Source organism: Gossypium hirsutum, chromosome A09 (assembly GCF_007990345.1).
Source record: "Gossypium hirsutum isolate 1008001.06 chromosome A09, Gossypium_hirsutum_v2.1, whole genome shotgun sequence".
Taxonomy (NCBI): domain Eukaryota; kingdom Viridiplantae; phylum Streptophyta; class Magnoliopsida; order Malvales; family Malvaceae; genus Gossypium; species Gossypium hirsutum.
In genome coordinates, this window is record NC_053432.1 from 83,585,638 (window position 1) to 83,605,255 (window position 19,618).

The 19,618-nt window shown below is 32.7% G+C and overlaps 4 protein-coding genes across 5 annotated transcripts; 3 read left to right on the forward strand and 1 right to left on the reverse strand.

The window, feature by feature from the left end:
• Positions 1-383: 383 nt before the first annotated feature.
• Positions 384-2,280, forward strand: LOC121206378 (plastid-lipid-associated protein 6, chloroplastic). The gene is made up of 4 exons (XM_041077278.1): positions 384-801; positions 1,356-1,592; positions 1,695-1,821; positions 1,919-2,280. The coding sequence occupies exons 1-4, from the start codon at positions 547-549 to the stop codon at positions 2,131-2,133; spliced, it is 834 nt and encodes a 277-aa protein (XP_040933212.1). The 5' UTR covers positions 384-546; the 3' UTR covers positions 2,134-2,280.
• A 1,051-nt stretch (positions 2,281-3,331) lies between these two features.
• LOC121206379 (60S ribosomal protein L14-2) lies at positions 3,332-5,480 on the forward strand. The gene is made up of 5 exons (XM_041077279.1): positions 3,332-3,479; positions 3,581-3,682; positions 4,668-4,797; positions 4,889-5,001; positions 5,126-5,480. The coding sequence occupies exons 1-5, from the start codon at positions 3,477-3,479 to the stop codon at positions 5,180-5,182; spliced, it is 405 nt and encodes a 134-aa protein (XP_040933213.1). The 5' UTR covers positions 3,332-3,476; the 3' UTR covers positions 5,183-5,480.
• A 2,604-nt stretch (positions 5,481-8,084) lies between these two features.
• On the forward strand, positions 8,085-10,500 carry LOC107929105 (putative protein phosphatase 2C-like protein 44). Its single transcript, XM_041077282.1, has 5 exons — positions 8,085-8,228; positions 8,459-8,746; positions 9,351-9,609; positions 9,924-10,057; positions 10,275-10,500. The coding sequence occupies exons 1-5, from the start codon at positions 8,196-8,198 to the stop codon at positions 10,410-10,412; spliced, it is 852 nt and encodes a 283-aa protein (XP_040933216.1). The 5' UTR covers positions 8,085-8,195; the 3' UTR covers positions 10,413-10,500.
• Positions 10,501-11,075: 575 nt separating this feature from the next.
• LOC121206380 (COP1-interacting protein 7) lies at positions 11,076-18,096 on the reverse strand. 2 transcript variants are annotated; one of them, XM_041077281.1, is made up of 13 exons: positions 17,726-18,096; positions 17,319-17,498; positions 17,076-17,196; positions 16,955-16,994; positions 16,676-16,728; positions 16,545-16,597; positions 15,656-15,808; positions 15,359-15,531; positions 13,490-15,051; positions 12,469-13,398; positions 11,961-12,195; positions 11,507-11,572; positions 11,076-11,383 (listed from the first exon to the last, which is right to left on the reverse strand). In XM_041077281.1, the coding sequence occupies exons 1-13, from the start codon at positions 17,782-17,784 to the stop codon at positions 11,316-11,318; spliced, it is 3,693 nt and encodes a 1,230-aa protein (XP_040933215.1). In that variant the 5' UTR covers positions 17,785-18,096; the 3' UTR covers positions 11,076-11,315. The 2 variants fall into 2 exon arrangements, with proteins under 2 accessions (XP_040933215.1, XP_040933214.1); XM_041077280.1 differs by having other exon boundaries at positions 11,961-12,351.
• Positions 18,097-19,618: the final 1,522 nt, after the last annotated feature.

Here is a 19,618-nt window from a genome sequence, read left to right on the forward strand (position 1 = left end):
ATCGACCCACATGACGATTTTTTTTTGTTATGATTAAATTTGAAAGTTAGTCTATACTTTGATACCTTATTTTGGTAATTAAGTTCACCTTAGTATTAGAATTTAGATATGACTTATCACTTTAAAATTATATTACTTTATCACTTTGAAATTAAAATTTTAAAAATATCTACTTTTAAGCTTCAAGTGATGAGGTGATAATTTGAGACTGTGCCACCTCATCATTATTTTACGAAATCCAAAAATTACATTAATCATATAAAAATAGATTAATCAAATTACACCCATTTAAAATGTAAAGACTAAATACTCAAATTTGAGCATTTAGAAGGACCATAACTAAAATTTGACCTATATTTCTTCCATTTTTTTTTTCGTTTAGAGGAAATCTTCTATAAACTTCTAACAGCCATACAAACCATAGATTTTGATTTTAATTTTTCCCCCAAGCAAAAGACAAACAGAAAAATAACAAAATAAACCCCCCAAAAAAGCTTTCTTGCAAAAAGCTCCGAAAAAGGGCCAGCAAAAGCCACTTGAGAGCCAATGGCTTCTTCAAGTTTTCTTCTAGAATCTCCGGCGTCTATCTTCTCTTCTTCCTCCATTAAAGCTCATCTCTATCTCCCGAAACCCTACCCTTTTATTGTTAACGTGAAACGGCGCCGTCCCGAAAGGAAGCGAAACCCTGTTCTGAAATCGGCTGTTGGAGATGTCTCCGTCGTTGACTCACCACCGCCGCCGCCGCCTCCACCTCAAGATGCTAAATCTGAACTCATTTCTTCTTTGAAGCTTAAATTACTGGTATTTTTTTGTTTAAAAGTTGCAGATCATTTTTCTGGGTTTTCGCTAGATTTGTTTTAGGTGTTATTATGGTTATAGTCCCTGTACCATGCTGAAATTTGAGAATTAATCTTTTTTATTTTAATTTGATATAATTTGGTTACTATGTTATTAGTAGGTTGAAATTGATAATACCATTGTTAAATAGAAGGTGAATTCTTATTTAAACAGCTTAAGCATTTCACTGATATAAAAATATATTATTTGTTTATTGAATTTTTCAGTGTCGAATAACAGTAAAATAAATTTATGTCATCACTTTAACATCAACAACTATGGTGTTATCAATTTGGACCTACTAATAATTTTATAAAAATAGAGGACTAAAGCTGGAATCATACTTTTTGATGTGAAAATGTCGTAATTTATGTCCAATTAGACTTCAAGCTATATATATATATATGATACGAACACAATACGGATATGTTTTGATTGAATTAATTATCCGGGAATGTGTTTGATATGAACATCATTTTCCAATACCAATGTCTTGATGGAGGTTGATTTGGATTCAGGGTATTGTTTCTGGGCTGAATAGAGGTCTTGCTGCGAACCAAGATGATCTCGGAAAAGCAGATGATGCCGCCAAGGAACTCGAAACGGTTGCCGGACCTGTGGACTTATTGACCGATCTTGATAAGCTGCAAGGGAGATGGAAACTGATATACAGTAGTGCATTCTCGTCTCGTACGCTCGGTGGGAGCCGTCCTGGACTTCCCACTGGAAGGTTGCTCCCCGTAACTCTCGGCCAGGTTTGCAGCAAATCCTACTGTTGTCGTAATTTCTAATATTCGGGACGTAAGCATGTACGGAACATATTCAAATCATACATGTACTTTTTCGTGAACTTGCAGGTTTTTCAGAGAATTGATGTCATAAGCAAAGATTTTGAGAATATAGCAGAAATTGAATTGGGAGCTCCATGGCCATTACCTCCACTTGAAGTCACTGCTACCTTAGCTCACAAATTCGAAATCATAGGTTACTACTTAGCTTCTACTTTGTGTTTAAGTTCAAAGTTGTCCGAGTCGGAATCGGCAAACTGATAAAAGACTTGTGTTTTGGTTTTTGCATATAGGATCTTCAAAGATCAAAATAACATTTGAGAAAACGAGTGTGAAAACGAGAGGGACCTTTTCTCAGCTTCCTTCATTGGATGTACCTCGGATTCCCGACGCTTTAAGGCCTCCATCTAATCCAGGGAGCGGCGACTTTGATGTTACCTTCATCGATGCCGATACCCGAATCACCAGAGGAGATAGAGGTGAGCTTAGGGTTTTTGTCATCTCATAAATTAGTAAGCACATCTAATATCAAAGCCCGTATGCACTCTCATTACTTCATATATTGTCTGTATGTGTATATATTATCGGGAGTGATCCGTAACTTCTTTTTGTAAAATTAATATTTTAATATAATTACAATTATTATGTATGTAAATTTTCGAATCAATTTAATAGTTTAATCATGTCAATAATTGTGGTTACTTGAACTAAATTTTATATTTTATTTAATTTATAATTAATTTTAAAATTTATAATGTGAAAAATATTTTATATTTAAAATAGTAAAAATGTTATGAAATAAATAAAAGAGAGTAAAAATAAATAAAAAATAGGAGAGCAAAAAAGTAAGTATGAATTTTGTGGATCAAATATGAATGTTTTCACGTTTTTTATGTTCTATATTTATGATATAAAATATATAAATAATAAAAATTTATTTTAATTATTAAATAACTTAAAATTTTGTATAAAAATATTTTTTCAAGAAAAGAATCGCATTAGAGATATTTATGAAAAGCTTTATAAATTTACAAAATAATTTTTAAAAATCATAAAACAAATTTTTTGTTAAAAAAATTTCAAAAATTCAAAACCGAAAATCAATACAAAATAATTAGAAATTGAATTAAATCAAACTAAATTATCATGGTTTTGAGAATTAAAAAAAAAATCAAAACCGAATCGAATTTCGCCCTAACAAATTATCTGCACTAGGCTAATGCTAGAGTGGACATTAAATATCAATAGACATCCTTAAACTATGATTTAAATCTTAAATTGTTCTCTAAACTTTAAAATGTTTCAATTTAATTTTTAAAGTATTAATATCGTATTGATCAAAATTTTCTATCAATCAAATGCCAACTTGGAATCTCAGATCACATGGATGTATTCAAAATACATGGATCAAATTTCAAGCATGTATATACTTATTGCGTAACTAGCTAGGATATAACATATTAAAAAAATGTCTTAAAAAATACGTTAAAAGGTAATAGATTGTATCAAGGAGAATTATTTGTATAACACGTTATATCCATGTTGTTGATGCAAAACATACTAAAGTATTTTAAATTTGATCCTTGCATTTTAATTATGTTTTACGTAAGTTGACGAAAATATTTGATCGGTGTAATGATACAATGAGGATTTAATTAGAATATTTTGAAGTTTACAGATTAATTTAGCATCTGGGTCATAGTTTGGAGACCTTTCATGAAATTAACCCAAAATAAAATAAAAACCTAGATCCAACAGTTACAAAGCACCCTACTATTAATCCATCATAGAGAAACCCTAATTCCTACCCTCCGCCTCTTCTTAAGCTACGAACACTCGTAGAGAACGAAAATGGTGAGTTTTTCTTCTTCAATCTATAATAGAGGGTACATTTGGCATGCTCCTCAATCATGTAATCAGGGTTTTAATTTGTTTTTTTTTCTGATTTTTTTTAGCCGTTCAAGAGGTACGTTGAGATCGGGAGAGTGGCTCTCGTTAACTACGGCAAAGATTACGGCAAGTTGGTTGTCATCGTCGATGTCGTTGACCAAAACAGAGTATGTCGTTTCTCGTTTCCAGATTTTAACACAGTATTATCTTTAATGTGTTCAGTGGATTTATAATAGTTAAATAGCATTTCGGTTTTCACGTTTTAGTGAATATAATGGGGGTTTGGGGTGAAATTTTGTGATTAATGGGAGGAAATGAAGTTCAACGTGGTATGGGTTTGGGGTTTTTATGTTTCTTAGAGTATTCTAACTAGCGCATTTGGGGTTTAGGGTTTAAAGAGTTTTTGTTCTTATTCGACGAAATAGCATTTGGGGTCTTAACATTATTGTGATTTTAATGGGGCTTATGGTGAAGGTTTATGTTTAAGGGGGATAATGAGGTTCAATGCTGTATGGGTTTAGGGGTTTTTACTTAATATGTTTCTCAGGGCATTTTAATTAGAAATTATTACGTACAAGGATGAATAACTTTTTAGTGGAAAGTTGTGGTTTTGTTTTTAAAGAAGTTGAACTAAAATTGGGTTCACTGTGTTTTTCTTATTGCGTTTAATCTAGTCTGAAACAAGTTATTTGTAGCTAACGAAATCGAATCTGCATGATGTCAAGTTATATTGTATTTTGGTGATTCTGTTTGTGGGAGTTGTGTTATATGCTTGGTAACGAAGTGCTGGATATTGTGTTTTAGACATGTATTGCTAATTTTCCCCCTTGATTTGGAGGGGTCGAGACTGCATACTGATGCATGCATCGAGGTAAGACTATCCGTCAGATAAGGGTATCAAAAGAATAAAGAGTGAGGTGTTGGAGAAAAAACTTTAGTCTAATGTGTGGATTAAGTGTAGATGTTTATTATGTGTTTGTTCTCGGCTTTCGTTGATCTGTGGATGTTGTTTTGATGTGTTATTTGAGGTATATATGAATGGTGTTAACTCAGAGAATAATAGAATGTGGAGTTTTAGCAGTCATGTTGACTAGATTGGTAATATTTGTGTGCTAAGAAATTATGTGTATTGCTTTTATCCTGGTCTGTCAGGCACTTGTTGATGCTCCAGATATGGTCAGAGGCCAAATGAACTTCAAGAGGCTTACATTGACAGATATCACAATCGACATTCCCCGTGTTCCAAAGAAGAAGACATTGATTGAAGCTATGGAGAAGGCCGGTAAGTACAATAACTTTGACCAACATTATGTTGTTGTTTCTCAAACAATTTTTTCTTTCTAATTGGTATTTCATTTATTTGACAATGGCAGATGTTAAGAACAAGTGGGAGAATAGCTCATGGGGTCGAAAGTTGATTGTTCAGAAGAGAAGAGCATCTCTCAACGACTTTGATCGGTTCAAGCTTATGTTAGCTAAGATCAAGGTCAGTTCGTTCTACTTCTTATATGCTCACCGGATTTATGCACAATTGTATTTTTTCTCAAAATCCAAAAGGCTTTCTTGAAACCTTGATCTGAGCTTAACCGGATATATAATGTATCTTGCAGAGGGCTGGGGTTGTCAGGCAAGAACTCGCGAAGTTGAAAAAGGAGAATTCATCTTGAAATGATACCTGAATCACGAGGATTTGCTAGTTTTGTCATTCAACATTCTGCAATGTGTTCTTTCGGAATGGTTTTTTTTTTTTTTTCAATTAAGATCAGTTGAGTGCAGTTTCATTGGTCTAAGACAGATTTTGTAGTGAATTTATTGCTAGATTTTTGTTTGTGAAAACTTGTGGTAATTTATATTGGCTGCATGAGAGGCATAATAATAGTCTCCATAAAAACAGCGTTGTATTTGTCCTTCCTCTGATGGCCACAAATGCTTTGAAAATTTCTTCAAAAAATTCCTTAAAAATTATATGTGCTTAGTGTTCATTTTCTAATATTAATTTGAAAAAAGAAGAATTCAATTAGATTCTCTAACACATAAGCATTAGAATATTCGAGATTGGTTTGTTTGGTAGCTCGAGTTATATAGTTGGATTGAGAATTGGATTGGTTAAATCTTGGTTGAATTTTTTAAATATTTTATATATAATTTTTAAATAATTTATTCAATTGAATTAGAGAAATTGAGTGAAATGAGAATTAAGTGTTTTGATTGGTTCGATATCAGTCTAATTTTAAAATTTTTGAATTTTAGTCTTTGTATTTTTATTTTTGGTGAATTACAAGAATTGGGCAAAATTCGAATAACAAACATAACCAACGCAATTTGAATCTAAATTACATCTAGAACGATAAACACTTTAATTATCAAGCTATAATATGAGATTTAATCCTTGTACTTTATTCTTACCCTACAATAATCTTTACATTCATTAAATTAAAATTTTCTATTATGGTATAGGGTTTTATGTGTAAAATATATTATTATATATTATTACTAACTACACATAATACTCATAAAAAATCATTACTTTAATTAATGAATTTAATAGTTACATTTAAGTGCAAATTGAAATTTTAAAAATTTAAAATATATAAAAATATCAAATCGGAGAATAAAGATTGAATTCACAATTTATATGTACACAATTAATAATAAATTTTGATTTAATAATTGAAATGTTAAAAACTTAAAATATTCTAAAACTAAAATCGATCAAATTAAATTACTCACAACTTATATGTAATACAAGGAGTAATGGTAAAAGTTGACCAATTCGTTTTGTCTGGCCTGTGAACTTAGTTTATCTTCTAGAATTGGTTTGCACACCACACCTACTTCTCTTAGACCTTATAACCACTGTTTTATTTCAGCAGTTGAAGTGTTATTTTTCTTAGCCTTTTGCTGTAAATGCAATTCAAACATGAGCCATGCCTTTATATATATATTCATAATAGTTTAAATCCAATTAATTTATCGGTTGAATTAGTTAAATTTGTATGTATTTTTTAAAATTTTTAATAATTTATTTAATTAAATAAAATAAAATAATTAAATAAGTTGAATCGATAAATTTATTATTTGATCGATTTCATCACCGATTCAATTTTAAAAATCTTAATTATATTATATATATAATATTAAACTCGATATTTATATTTTTTAAAATTTAAATAAATTTATATTAGACTTGGATACTAAATTCAAGCTCATATCTGATACTAATCCCGAGGTTAAATTACAAGTGGCAATGACAAATATTGTGTTATTTTTCATGCTGCTTTTCTTGCCATTCATTGAGTTGAATCAAGATAGGCATGAAAATAAATATGGTTAATTATTTCAAATAAATTGTTTACCAGAACTGATAAATTCCATGTCGGTCCATTTTTATAAAAAGAAGAAAAATTCAATCCTTGTACCCACATTATTTTATTTGAATGTTAGGATAATTTCATTGTTGAAAGGGTTAATTAAGTAAATAAATATGTTCTTAATGCCTAATCATATGCTGTTAATTTAAGTAAATAAAATTTGAAATTTAGTTTAATTGGTTGGTATAATTACGTTTATTGGTAGGTATTCAATACAAAAGTAAATACAAGGGACTCTCAAAAAATGGAAATTTATCTTTTTAAAAATCTTTTTAAAAATGCTGAAATTAAAATGTATATGTAGTAAAATTGCATTTTGACTTTCAAAAATGAAAAGATTTTTATTTAATCCCTTCAAAAATGATGGAATCATAAGTTAATGCATGATGAGATTATATTTTAATCCCTCAAATATTTTATAGTTTAATTCTAACCTCTTAAAAAGAATTCGGATTCACCCCTAATTTAATAAGTTTTTAGGTAAGTTACAACCAACTAAATATGAATAAGACTAAATTTAAACCGGTCCAATAACTCTTAACCAAACGAAATTGACTTAATTTAAAAATATCCATGATACATATTCGGTTTTTTCTTGTTGCAAGTCTAATTAGAGTAAAAGTATCAGGGAATCAGATTACATTTTGCTCCATTTATAAAAAAAAGAGCAAATGAGTCTATATACATTAAATCAAAAGGCAAACTGGTTTATATTTACAGTTGAACACTTAATTGGTTGATAGCTACGTGTATGCCATTATGGCATACAAAAATAGATTTTTATCAATAAAAATAGATAAAAAATTTTACAAAATAAAAATTAATTTATGCTTTAATTTAATATACATAAAATTTTAGTGATACTTTTATAGAATAATTATTTTTTTTATGGTGCGGTCTACTTAATGAGTAGAACATAATTTGGTTTATCTACCCAACTGACAAGAATTTTGTCTCGTCCTGTTTTTAATTTTTAAATTTTAATTAGAAAAAACACACACTCGAAATAGCATAAAAATGGCAGTTACATGAGTAAATTTGCTGAACAGATACAATTAAAGTCAATAAATTTTCTCATTTAAAAACATTAATTAATTAAAATTTCAAAGTATTTTTCCAATAAATTCAAATTTTCCATTAACTTTAAACAGATATCTCTTATAAAACAATATAAATATTTTACTAACAACAAAATAAAAACAAATACTTCAAATTATTTTTAAGAAAAACTTCGCTTTAATACTGTATATAATTCTTCTTCAACATCACTCCTTCAAGGTTCTTTGTATCAAAATTTGAAGCCATAAACATGGGACTAAAAGATATCCACTTTAAGCTTAAGGTAAGCACCACTTTTTCAAACATTTCATGATCCTATATTATAGTTAAAGGTAACTCTTTTTCATAAACTTATTTAACGTATGAAAAAAGATATGAAATGGTTTCAAAATATTGAAACCCGGATTTTGTTTTCCATGTTTGACTTCGTATAAACCTTAGTTTTCATGAACCAAGCTCTGGTTTTTTGTTTTTTTTTTTTGATATTTTTTGGGGTTTTTTTTAATGGAGCAGGCGTTTAAGCGAAGAAGATTTAGGTTTGGTGATGGTGGGAGCAAGAAAAGAGAGAATGGGGTTAAGAAGAAGCCTTCATGGATGATGCCAATCTCTCATGGCTACCATGTGGTAGAAAATAAGTTGGTGAGAGGCGGCTCCGATGAGCCGGATTTCGATACGGTGGTGGTTCAAAGGGAGCAATTTGATGAACTTGAGTTATGGTTCTTTGGAGTTTTTGATCCTAGGATTGGTGATGGAGTTACCAAGTATATTCAATCTCATTTCTTTGATAAGAAGCCTAAACAGGTAAACAATTGAATCATATTTTCATATACGTATGCACATATAGCTTTAAAATAATACCGTAATGTTCATGATATCAAAATCACACTCGCGACGAAATCTGCAACTGAAATCATGATTTCGTGGAAAGAAATGATGAGTGTTCATGATATCATAATCACTCACAACGAAATCTGCAACCGAAATGATGAGTGTTATGAAACATAGTATAGGAGATAACAAATTGTGTTCAAATAAGGAAAAATGTATGCATCTATTTATGTTTATTGCTTACATAGAGATGATTACACAACATATCATATCATATTTTTACAATACATTATGTATATGTATGTATATGTATATGTATATGGCCTTGATGTATAAGAAGTCTAAACAGATGAACATTGGATCCTATTTTCATACATATATAATTCTATAATGCGACCATTGTGCAAAGTTAATAGAAATCATAACGATGATAACGTTCGTGATATTATAACCACTATTCGCGGTGAAATCTGCTACCATAACTTAAAACCATGTATGTATGTATGAATGTATGTTCTAGTGTAGATTTCTCTTTTTAAATACTCAGGCCTGTGTGTGAAAAACTTTGGCGTTACAGTCTCAAATAAACAAGAAGACCAAAGAGATAATGAAGAAGGCATATCTGGGAGCAAGAGCAAAGGCAAGGGAGGCACAAAAAGAAGACGAGACGTTCCAAACCGAGTCGGCATCTGCGATGCTTATCAATGGAGAAAAGCTTGTGATGGCCAACCTAGGTGGCTATAGAGCCGTTGTATGTAGAAATGGTGTGGCTCATCAACTGAACGGCAAGCACCATGGTGGAGCTAGAAGACATTGGACTCGCAGACTATTTCCAGGTATTTTAACACCTACGACAGAAACCTCGGTTCACTCCGGTCATACCTCTAGTTTTTAATTTAATCGACTAAAATTCATCAAAATAAACAAATTAGAATTCATGTTTAAACCTCATTAATTATATATAATTAGTTTTTAACAATTTAATTCATTTTTGATCGGTTTAATTTTTATCTTAGTACAATCTAGGCTCAGTTGGTCAAATTAATATGATCTTTTATTCATAATGATTTTATTCGAATCTTAGTATTTGCATCCTTTTTTGTAAATGAAATTATTTGATGCTGGTTATGCCATATATTTGTGCTTGAAGTACGCATATTAGCTTGCGATTCAAGTAATGTAACAGCAATACGGCACCCCAGAAGCTCGGAACTTGTTGTCGGGGCCGAAAAGCTCAATGCCGAGACCGAATTCATCATTATAGCAAGCACTGGAATCTGGGAGGTATACATCAACATAAACCATTTTTTCATCGTGTTTTGAAGCTTAATCTGCTCAACTCACCGCCTTTTATGTCCAATGCATATTCTGATGTACATGAAAAAAACTTAAAGATGCATCAAATGCATACAGTTATCCAACACTACATCTGAGCCCGAGTAAATAGGTTAAAAAACTTCCATCTCGTTCTAGTTACTATGTGCACTGTTGTTCACTCCAGGTGATGAAAAATCAAGAAGCTGTGAATCTCATCAGGCATTTAGAGGATCCACAACAAGCAGCCGAGTGCTTAACAAAGGAGGCTTTAACAAGAATGAGCAAAAGCAATATATCATGTGTCATCATTCGTTTTGATTAGTACTATTTTTGTTTTCATCTATAGTTTGGGTATCATCCATTAATATGTATCAATAAACCTGAGAATTTCAATTGAAACTTTCAAGAAATCTTTATCCCCCCCCAACATTTTAGTGGTAATCTTGCAAATGGCAATATCCGATACACGCTATATATAATAGTATAAAGGATTACAAATGCTGAAACTCGAACCCCCGGACCTTAGGTTCGAGTTCTTCGACCTTGTACATTGATAATACCAATGAAACTCTCAAGAACTGGCAGAAAATCATGGGGTAAAAGTATTATGAAGGCCCCTATATTAAGAGTTAAATTGTATTTTACCCCCTTTTACTAAAAACATGAGCAAATTAGTCCCTGTACGTTAATTCAAAACACAAATAGATTCTTTCAGTTAAAAAATTAATCCGTTTGTACTGTTGAAAACTGGCATTGCTGACAAAATAATCAAACAGTGATGCATGACGTGCCACGTACACATCATGCTGACATACAGAGATCAATTTTTAACAGGATAAATAGATGAAATTTTTAATAGAAGGGTCAATTTGCTATGTGATCAAACGTACAAGAACTAATTTGCCAATTTTTTGAGCAAAGAGTGCAAAATGCAATCTGATTTCTAGTAAAATGGCCTCCATATATATTTCTACCAAATCACGGATAGAAAAAATAAGCTATATATAATCATGTTTAGTGGAAAAGTCTGCTAAAAAGCCAATTCAGTTCAACAACATTAACCAATGAATGTGACCGCAGAACATTTTTTTACAAACATATATTCTTAATGGTACCTACTTTTTTTTCAGGTTGCAATAAGGGAAAATAAATGAAAAAGAAAATGTAAATGTTAAGACAGCCCAATCCGCAGTAGAAAACAAAGTTCGTGGTTTCACCTTAATTGTCAAGCCATATACTTCTTTTCACTTGTCTTGATTCGGAACGGTGATAACAATGAAAATGTACGAGATGCTGCATGGTTATTATATGTAAAGTACTTCAGATACTCCACCTTAGTGATGTAAAATACTGACATATTTGTGAACGTTGGGAAAGAATACAAATAAAAGGGCAACGAGAGCAGCAAATACTTACACTTTTGTGGAGTATTATCGGCTGTCGGGGTTTCATCCTGAGAGATTAGGTTCTTCAACGATTGAACTGATAAGAACCATAAAATTAGTCAGCTTTGGCATCAAATACAATCACAATGTTATTGAAAGCTACAACAAAAACAATAGACAATACTCGCATAAAACTTGTCGGTGCTCCACCTAATATATATTTTGATGATAGCATACCATTTTTAAGAGCTTCATAGTGAAACCAAAATATCTTTCATGCACGTACCAAGACATTTATCTCATTTAAGAAATGAGGAAAAGTTAATTCAGGGTGCCAATACACCTTTTAAAGAAGAATTAGCAACAAGTAGAGCATCCGATCCTGAGATAGTCCGACTTTTCCTTTTGTTGTTAAAAGATAGTCGTGACATTTTGTATCTCACTATCCATCGAAGTGCACAAGGGAAGGAACACAAAGCAATTACCTTCACTAGATGAGGCACCGTTTGCAACCAACTCATCAGCCTCATTGTTTGAGTCAATACTATGTTCACTTCTAGCTGAGCTATGATTCCTTTTTCCAAACTTCAACAACCGTCGAAACCCTTTCGATGGCTCCTTTACTTGAGATTTATCCAACACTTCAGGAATCTTTTCCAGTTTCAAGTTCTTCGTGTCAGCTACAAGAGCTCTAACATTCTCCGAATCTGTTGCTGCAACCTGCATGCTTGTCGGAGGTGCTTTGTCATACTCTGAAATTTCAGTACATGGATCTTCCAAAGAAGACACCCGAGCTAAAGGGGCTTGATACTGTTTTTCAGTAACACTTGTGCTCGTAAATTTTGACAATTCCTTCTCAGTGTTACTTACATTTCCCTTTTGAATTTGCAGATATGTACAACAGCATATTAAGAACAAGAATGACATTTACAGGCACATGAAACATGTATATAAATAAAAAATGTTCCCCTGTCAAGGTCTTATAAACCATACCTCATAAGCTTGCGGTTTTGGTTGTATTTGATGTTCTTTATCAACTGCATCAAGATTCAATGAAGAAACAGGTGCACGAATGGCAGCATAATCTGACACCATCTCAGTTTCCCTCCCAATTTTAAAGATGCCATTGTTCTCCTTCTGTACTAGTGTCGTTGCTTCTGATGAATTTACTGTGGGAATGGATTCAAGCATCACAACAGTTTTCTCAATTACTGTACCGTCGTCCCCATCAATATGAAGTGAACCTTTGTCTGTGTTCCTACTTGGTTCAGCAACATCGATGGTTGAAGAAATACTTCCACTGACCTTCTGAATCATTTCATTTCCTCCCAATTTGTTGTCCGTAACATTGGGATCTTTAGTTGTTTTAATTTTGAGCTCGGGAAGAGAAGCAATCTTACTTTTATCATGGTTCATAATTGCTGATATTTTTTTGCTTTCAGGCACTCCAGATGCTTTTGTTTTCGACTTTGGTTCAGAGTGCCGTGACTTCACTGAAGAAACAAGTGGACTGCTACTTGTTTTTGGCTCTGATAACCTCCTAATCCTTGCCATAGATGCCTTTGTATCAGGAGTTACACCACCAATGTCTTTCTTCGGTTCTGGCAATGATGAAACTGAGTGGCTTAATCTATTTCCAAGGGACGGAGTTGCACTGTTCAATTTACTCGGTTTGGAGGCTTTATGAGAATCAACTGATCCCACAGAAGCAGGCTTGATGGATCTTTGTAGCGGTGATGATGGTCCAGGCTCACCATCAGTAAACTTTGATCCCTTATGAGTACTCGGAGAAAGTTTTGATGGCAATTGTTTCTTGCTTTGTGAAGCCACGGATGACTGAGCTGGAACGGAATTGCCTCTTGCAGCAATTCTCTTTTGTCTCTCCATCTTCAATGCTTCGAGTCGCCTAATCTCCTCCTCTTCCTGAAAAAATGTTAAAATTTAGTTAACTAATAACGAAAAAAGAATTCATTTGATAAACCACACGAACTAGCTGACAGCAAGAGCAGCATACCTTCTCCTTCTTTAGTTTCTGAAGATCAGCTTTATAGGTTCTTAGCCTCTCAGCTCGGACTTTTGCTTCATCCAAAGGACTCGGTTTTGAAGGCTTTCCTTTCCGTATTGGCCCTATAGTCTTCTTTTTATCTGAAGGATCGGAAGTAAGCCTTGATTTTCGGTCCTTTTCTGACTTTTTAGACCCTTGCATGACATCTTTATTTTTCTTGGTACCACTTTCAGCATGAACCTGCATTTCATAATCCAAAGCAGGATCGTAACCAATTGACCCCATTTCTGCTCCACGCTCAGGCATCAAACTCAAATCATCCAGTTCATAATTGACCTGGCTTCCAGCCCTGTTAGGTATATTTTCTGCTTTCTGAAGTGATAACGTGAAATCGGAATCCATATTGATAGCACTTCGGTCATCAGTTCCAGCTTGGGTAGCTGAAGTTGATCTCAATGAAACTATGTAGGAATCATCATTTATATTATTTGAAGGTCTTCTTTCCGAACTGTTGGGTGAACATTCAAACCGATTAAAAGTCTGTGGATCAGATGGAGAATTCATAAAATCTGACGGATTCTGTTGTCTATCTACAATGAACTCATCATTTATATTCCTTCGATAACCCCTCCTGCCATCCATTTCACCATCAATGAAGAACCTTCCATCATCAGCAGAGTGACCACCTCTTCTAATAATCAATGACTGATCATTTGATGCTATAGGCATGCGAGAGCCACTTGCACTAATTTCATGCATGTCGGTTGTATTCCCTTCTTCGAATTGACCCATTTCTCGTCCTCCAGAAACTAAAGGATATTCACCTTCATTCACCCTATTAGGTCTTCTCTTTCCTTTAAATTCCTTGTCTGTCGAAAACATGCTTTGATCAGTTCTACGTTCTTCGTCTTCAGCATCTCTAAGTAAATAATTTTGAAATGCTTGCCAGTGTCCACCATCTGTCTCCTTCCCATGAACTGTTTCTTCCCTATCATATTCATCAACAGATTTTGTTCGACTTCCTTTCCTCTTTGAGGATCTCTGAGAGTTCTTATGCTCAATATCTCCATCTTCCATATCCACTTCAGATTCAGAATGTGACTGCGAATCACTACCTGAAGAATTTTCCCTTTTTGAAGTGATATAATTGATGTTCCTGATGACCACCATCCCTGACTGCTTTTTCCCTGACCTGCTACTCTTCTTTCTCGGTTTTGGACTTAATGAAGTTTCATTGTCCAACTCCTCATTTTCTTGAGATTTTGCTCTCTCCATTTCCCAAGTATCTGATCCACTATGGCTATCTCTGCTCTCCATTGAATGTCGCTTTTGTATTCGTTTACCAGCATTGAGTCGCGGATCCTCCGCTGATGGATAAGGTTGCTGAAAGAATGGGCTACCACCCGGATAATTCGGGTAGTAAGGCATCCCTTGCATAGGATATCCTTGAAAAGGTGGCATACCACCTGGTGGAGAATGGATAGGCCAAGGAGGAAACATGGGGTGCGGATACTGAGCTTGGTAATATTCTTGATGGCTCAGGGTCTGCTGATCCATTGGAACCTTCCCATCTAGCCATATCAGAATTTTATTTATTTCAGTTCATTTATGTGAAAGTAGCAAGCATGAATAAAATACTTGTCAAGCATACAAATGAGGTGCTAAAAGCAAATGGATGAACACCATAAACCAAGATTCTCAGGATCAAGACCAAACAAATGCAGGCACAGGTATGTTCAATTTTCTTTTAAAAGATTTTTCATTCATTTAGAAGTCATATCCCCATACCCTTGTCTGGATATGCATAAAAAACGAGTGCAAAGATGGGTAATTCAACAAAAAAAAGGCAGTCCGAGCAACATAGTTCAAAACTCGTACCTGCACTTGATTCAACACCAGACTTTCCATTGTTTTCTGACAACACAATGCCAGAAGCATTCATAGCAGCGAAATCAGATTGGCTGGACATCACTTCAGCCGCTTCAATCTCAAGCCACTGGCCAGTTTCATGCTTTCTTTTCCATAATTCAGTAAATTTTATACAAGCATCCCTGCAAGAAAAGACATTAATCTAGAGACCATTCACAGGTGCATAAATTATTCTTCCAACATGTATCACCTATTAGATTATATGGCCACATAGGACTAAATTGCCTGTTTGAAAATTCCACGTACCTCAAACGAGAGGCTCCAAAAGTTTCAGCAAATGACATCAAAGGTGCCATATTGTCAATGTCAAAACCAGCAGCTACAGCACGTGCGAAGGCCATACTTTGCTCTTTCTGCAGCACTGTCTTCCTTGTCTCCAGGACTTTCAAAAGTTGAGCTCTAGTGAGAAGTCGAAACAATAAGTTATGTATTGGCCGTAAGATTATTCTAACAATTTAAACACATAAAAGGTGATGACAATTCAACATTATGTTCTCCGCCATTGTCATGAAACAGTATGCCACTCCTCTCTTTCTTTTAGCCTTTTTCTACTTTTAATAAGGAATCTAATATGCAAAACATCAATGTAATGATCGAAGAATCTAATATGCCTCAATTCCAAATCCTCTTCTGAAAAGCCACAATGTCCTTCCGAAATTCCCTTGTGTCTGCCAAGAAAAATCATCTCTATTAAGGGTGTAACCGAGTCAAACTTACTCACAACCTACTTGGGCTAGACCAGAGTCCCCAAAATACTCAGATTTGACTCATTCACTGTTTTGTCGAGTTCGAGCATAACTAGCTAAATGGTTGAGTGAGCCAAGTTCAAGTACATACACCTTATACAATTGAAAGGTAAAGCAAACCCACGAACATGAAAAGGGTAAGTTATATGTTTTGCTTGTCAGATGAGTGTGAGTATCAAAACACCTCCCTGCGATATTTTACATGCTGACCTGTAATGGTATTTACCATTATAAGGTTACTGCACTTGCAACATCCCTGATTCACTCGCTAAAAGTGAAGGTAGACGGACAGAAAAATACATCGAAATATGTAATACTGAAAGTAACCACTAAAAACTATCGATATATCCTCAATTAAAAAATGTCAATTCAGACCCAGTACAACATACTTAGAATTTCCCTCCACAGAAGATGCATTCGCTTCAGGTGGTAGTGGACCAGGCTGCAAGGGGGAAAAATGATTAAATCAAATTCATGAGAAGACTTAATACATGCTAAGTATTATTTAGCGCATACTAACCGAGTAAAGGACAATGGCTTTCTCATCACTGGAATCAGATGTAGCCCTGCTGCCTGTCGAAAGCCATCGGGTATAATACAAGAACAATTAAAAAATTAAAAATGAAAGAGAAAGTTTTCTGAACTAGTGTTGAAAGACTTGAACAGGCATGATACTTCACTAAGAACCTTAATTAGTAACACCAGAACTTTTTAGTCCATAAATACATCCGTAGTTATATTAACAATGGCACTAATCCAGTCAGAGTGAAAACCATAGGCAAGAAGTTACTAACAGTACCTTCTAAGCTTTCCAAAGGTTTTACTTGATTTTCTTCTACCTGTCAAAAGAAAAACAACAACATGCATACATAATCTCTATGGTATATATGAAAAATAAAGCCCCTAAAAATATTACTTACGGCACTCGATCCTATATTGTTATTGCTTTGAATTGCAATAGCCTCTTCAATCTGCAAAATTTCAGATTCGACAGAATACACTCGTTCCAAGATCTCTGGAGTACTCACAAATCGAACAAACCTGCAAATGCCAAAAATAGAAATTACTATCTCATTTAAATTTCAAGTTTGGTAGATACAGACACGGCTACAACACTATCACAGCACCAAAACAGTGATCCAATGCCAATATATACATATAACCTTTCCACAGTTCCTTTAGAGAACCAAGTTGCATCAATGGTGGGGTCTGGTTGAAGGATAATTGAGTAACCCCCCTTGGCCATCTGCTCTTGAGCAGTCTTTAAATGGGCAAGGAATGGATTAAGCAAACCTGAAGCCATTTTTTGAGTCTTCCCATTTGCAGATATAACCAAATCACACCTGGTAAAAGTGAAGCAAAGCATAATAAATTATATCAACAAAGGTTACAAACAAACGGTACCCAATTCAACAAAATCATATATAAAAACAAGCTCTAATGCTAGCATTTCAAACCTGACAAAACATGCCTCTACATTCTACAACATATATATATATAAGAAAAAAATGCTCAACCAATTACTTTTAAGCAAGCTAAGTAATAGAAACAAATCAAAGAAGATTGTAACCTGGTTCGAGTTGGTGTGAGTTGGAACACCACTGAGTCAAGTCGAGTTGAAGACTTCATTGTTACCCCCTAAAAGGACAGATCTTTTAATGGTGAAATGGCGGTTATGGAATTGAAAAAAAGCAGCAATTTTTCATGAAAAATACAAAAAAGGAACAAATTTTGACATTTGGTTCTAAAGATAGCTCACTCTAGTACCACCCCCCCCCAAAAAAAAAAAAGAAGAAGAAGAAAGTTTGCAGAGAAAAAAAAACCAATGAAAAGGAAAGTTCTGAGAGAAAGAAAGGGTTTTAGAGAGAGAAATTGAAACCCAAAAAAAAAAGGTGTTCTTTTAGAGAGAGAAATAAAGGATCCAAAGACTGTTATTGTTGGAGACAAATAGGGGATGGTTGGGAAGTGAAAAACAGAAGAAATTTGCTTGAGGTAAATAAAAGAAATGTTGAGGGGTAGAACGGGAAACTCAAGTAAATTTGACGACAAACATTGGAAATGCCGAAGTATAAAGGATAAATATAGTATTGGTTGATGATATGTTTTGTTTTAGAATTTACAAAAATATCCTTTTTTTCTTCTTGCCAATTTCGACGTTATAATTATAAACAATCCTTTTATATTTAATATATTAAACTATTGTATATTATATAATGATGGGATTTTGACCAGTATTTAAACAATAATACAAAATGAAAGCAGAAGTGGTCTTTTTACATATTGGTAATATAAAATATTTTTAAACTTATTTAAAAGTAAAGCATATAATAAGCAATTTTATACCATTTCTAAATAATTTATGAACCCAAAAATATGTAATTAAATTTTAAAAAAATTACACGTTTAAGTATTATAAAAAAAACTATTTTAAAATTATTAAACATTAACTATATCAATTGAATTAATAAGTAACTTTTTGGGTCATAATAAAGGAAAGGAATCTTATCTATTTTCATCTGGGATTAATGATGATTTTTCTAAAAGTGATGTAAAAGTATATGGGCAAGAAAAGATGGATTTAGAAAATTTTGAAAAAAAATTTCCAAATAATAGTTGCAATGCAATTATTATTTTCTAAAGGTTTTAATCGATGAAATTTAACTATGATTTCCCTTTGATTATCACACCTTTTTATTTTATCTTAAAAAAATCTTTCGACCGATCAAATTACGAGAATAATAGATAGTATTAATTTGAATATTTATATATTTTAATATAAATTCAAATAATATATATTCTAATTATTATGTGTAATATTGATTGAGTATTAATTTAGTTAAATTTAATATTATTATTAGCGTAAGAAAATATAAGTTTAAGTGTGCTGAAACATGTTTATTATATATGTTTTTGAAATTTTGACATATACTCTTAAAATAAATTAATAAATTTTGATTTAAGTTTTTATGAAAATTACCGATATTTTAATCGGTTGTGATTGAAGGAGTTTTATCGTACCCGACAACCCGACAAGTCAACGAGTATTTATGAATCTCTAAAATAGAATGACAATCATGTATCAATATACAAATATAGATTACAACTGTAATCATATAACTTTTTCTTTTCTATTTTTAGGAATACGTCTTTTTTTCTTTTTTTGTGTCCATTTTTTTTATAAATTATTGTAAATGTTGATATTTATAATTTTTTATACAATTTAAATGATCAAATTTTATCATTAGTCCTTATACTATGCGTAAATTATAAATTTAATTTTTATTCTCTGATTTAATTATTTTTAATATTTATATTTTTCAAACTCTGTTTTTTGTTTCAAACAGTAATTGTTGATCTTATTAATTAGGATGATGTGATTTTTTTTATTATTACGTGAAAATAATAAGTTGATATGGTAATAGTAGGTATCATTTGAGTTTTGATTAAAATTTTGATATTCGAA

Bases quoted from the DNA above. Each gene is read 5' to 3' on its own strand.
- LOC121206378 (XM_041077278.1), top strand. From the start codon at position 547: ATGGCTTCTTCAAGTTTTCTTCTAGAATCTCCGGCGTCTATCTTCTCT. The intron at 1,593-1,694 runs GTTTGCAGCAAA...GTGAACTTGCAG, and splicing joins TCCCCGTAACTCTCGGCCAG to GTTTTTCAGAGAATTGATGT. The intron at 1,822-1,918 runs GTTACTACTTAG...TTTTGCATATAG, and splicing joins TCACAAATTCGAAATCATAG to GATCTTCAAAGATCAAAATA.
- LOC121206379 (XM_041077279.1), top strand. The intron at 3,683-4,667 runs GTATGTCGTTTC...CTGGTCTGTCAG, and splicing joins ATGTCGTTGACCAAAACAGA to GCACTTGTTGATGCTCCAGA. The intron at 5,002-5,125 runs GTCAGTTCGTTC...TGTATCTTGCAG, and splicing joins TTATGTTAGCTAAGATCAAG to AGGGCTGGGGTTGTCAGGCA.
- LOC107929105 (XM_041077282.1), top strand. From the start codon at position 8,196: ATGGGACTAAAAGATATCCACTTTAAGCTTAAG. The intron at 8,229-8,458 runs GTAAGCACCACT...TTAATGGAGCAG, and splicing joins ATATCCACTTTAAGCTTAAG to GCGTTTAAGCGAAGAAGATT. The intron at 8,747-9,350 runs GTAAACAATTGA...TTGGCGTTACAG, and splicing joins TTGATAAGAAGCCTAAACAG to TCTCAAATAAACAAGAAGAC.
- LOC121206380 (XM_041077280.1), bottom strand. From the start codon at position 17,784: ATGAAGTCTTCAACTCGACTTGACTCAGTGGTGTTCCAACTCACACCA. The intron at 16,729-16,954 runs GTACTGTTAGTA...GGCTTTCGACAG, and splicing joins ACCTTTGGAAAGCTTAGAAG to GCAGCAGGGCTACATCTGAT. The intron at 15,052-15,358 runs GTACGAGTTTTG...TGATATGGCTAG, and splicing joins TGGTGTTGAATCAAGTGCAG to ATGGGAAGGTTCCAATGGAT.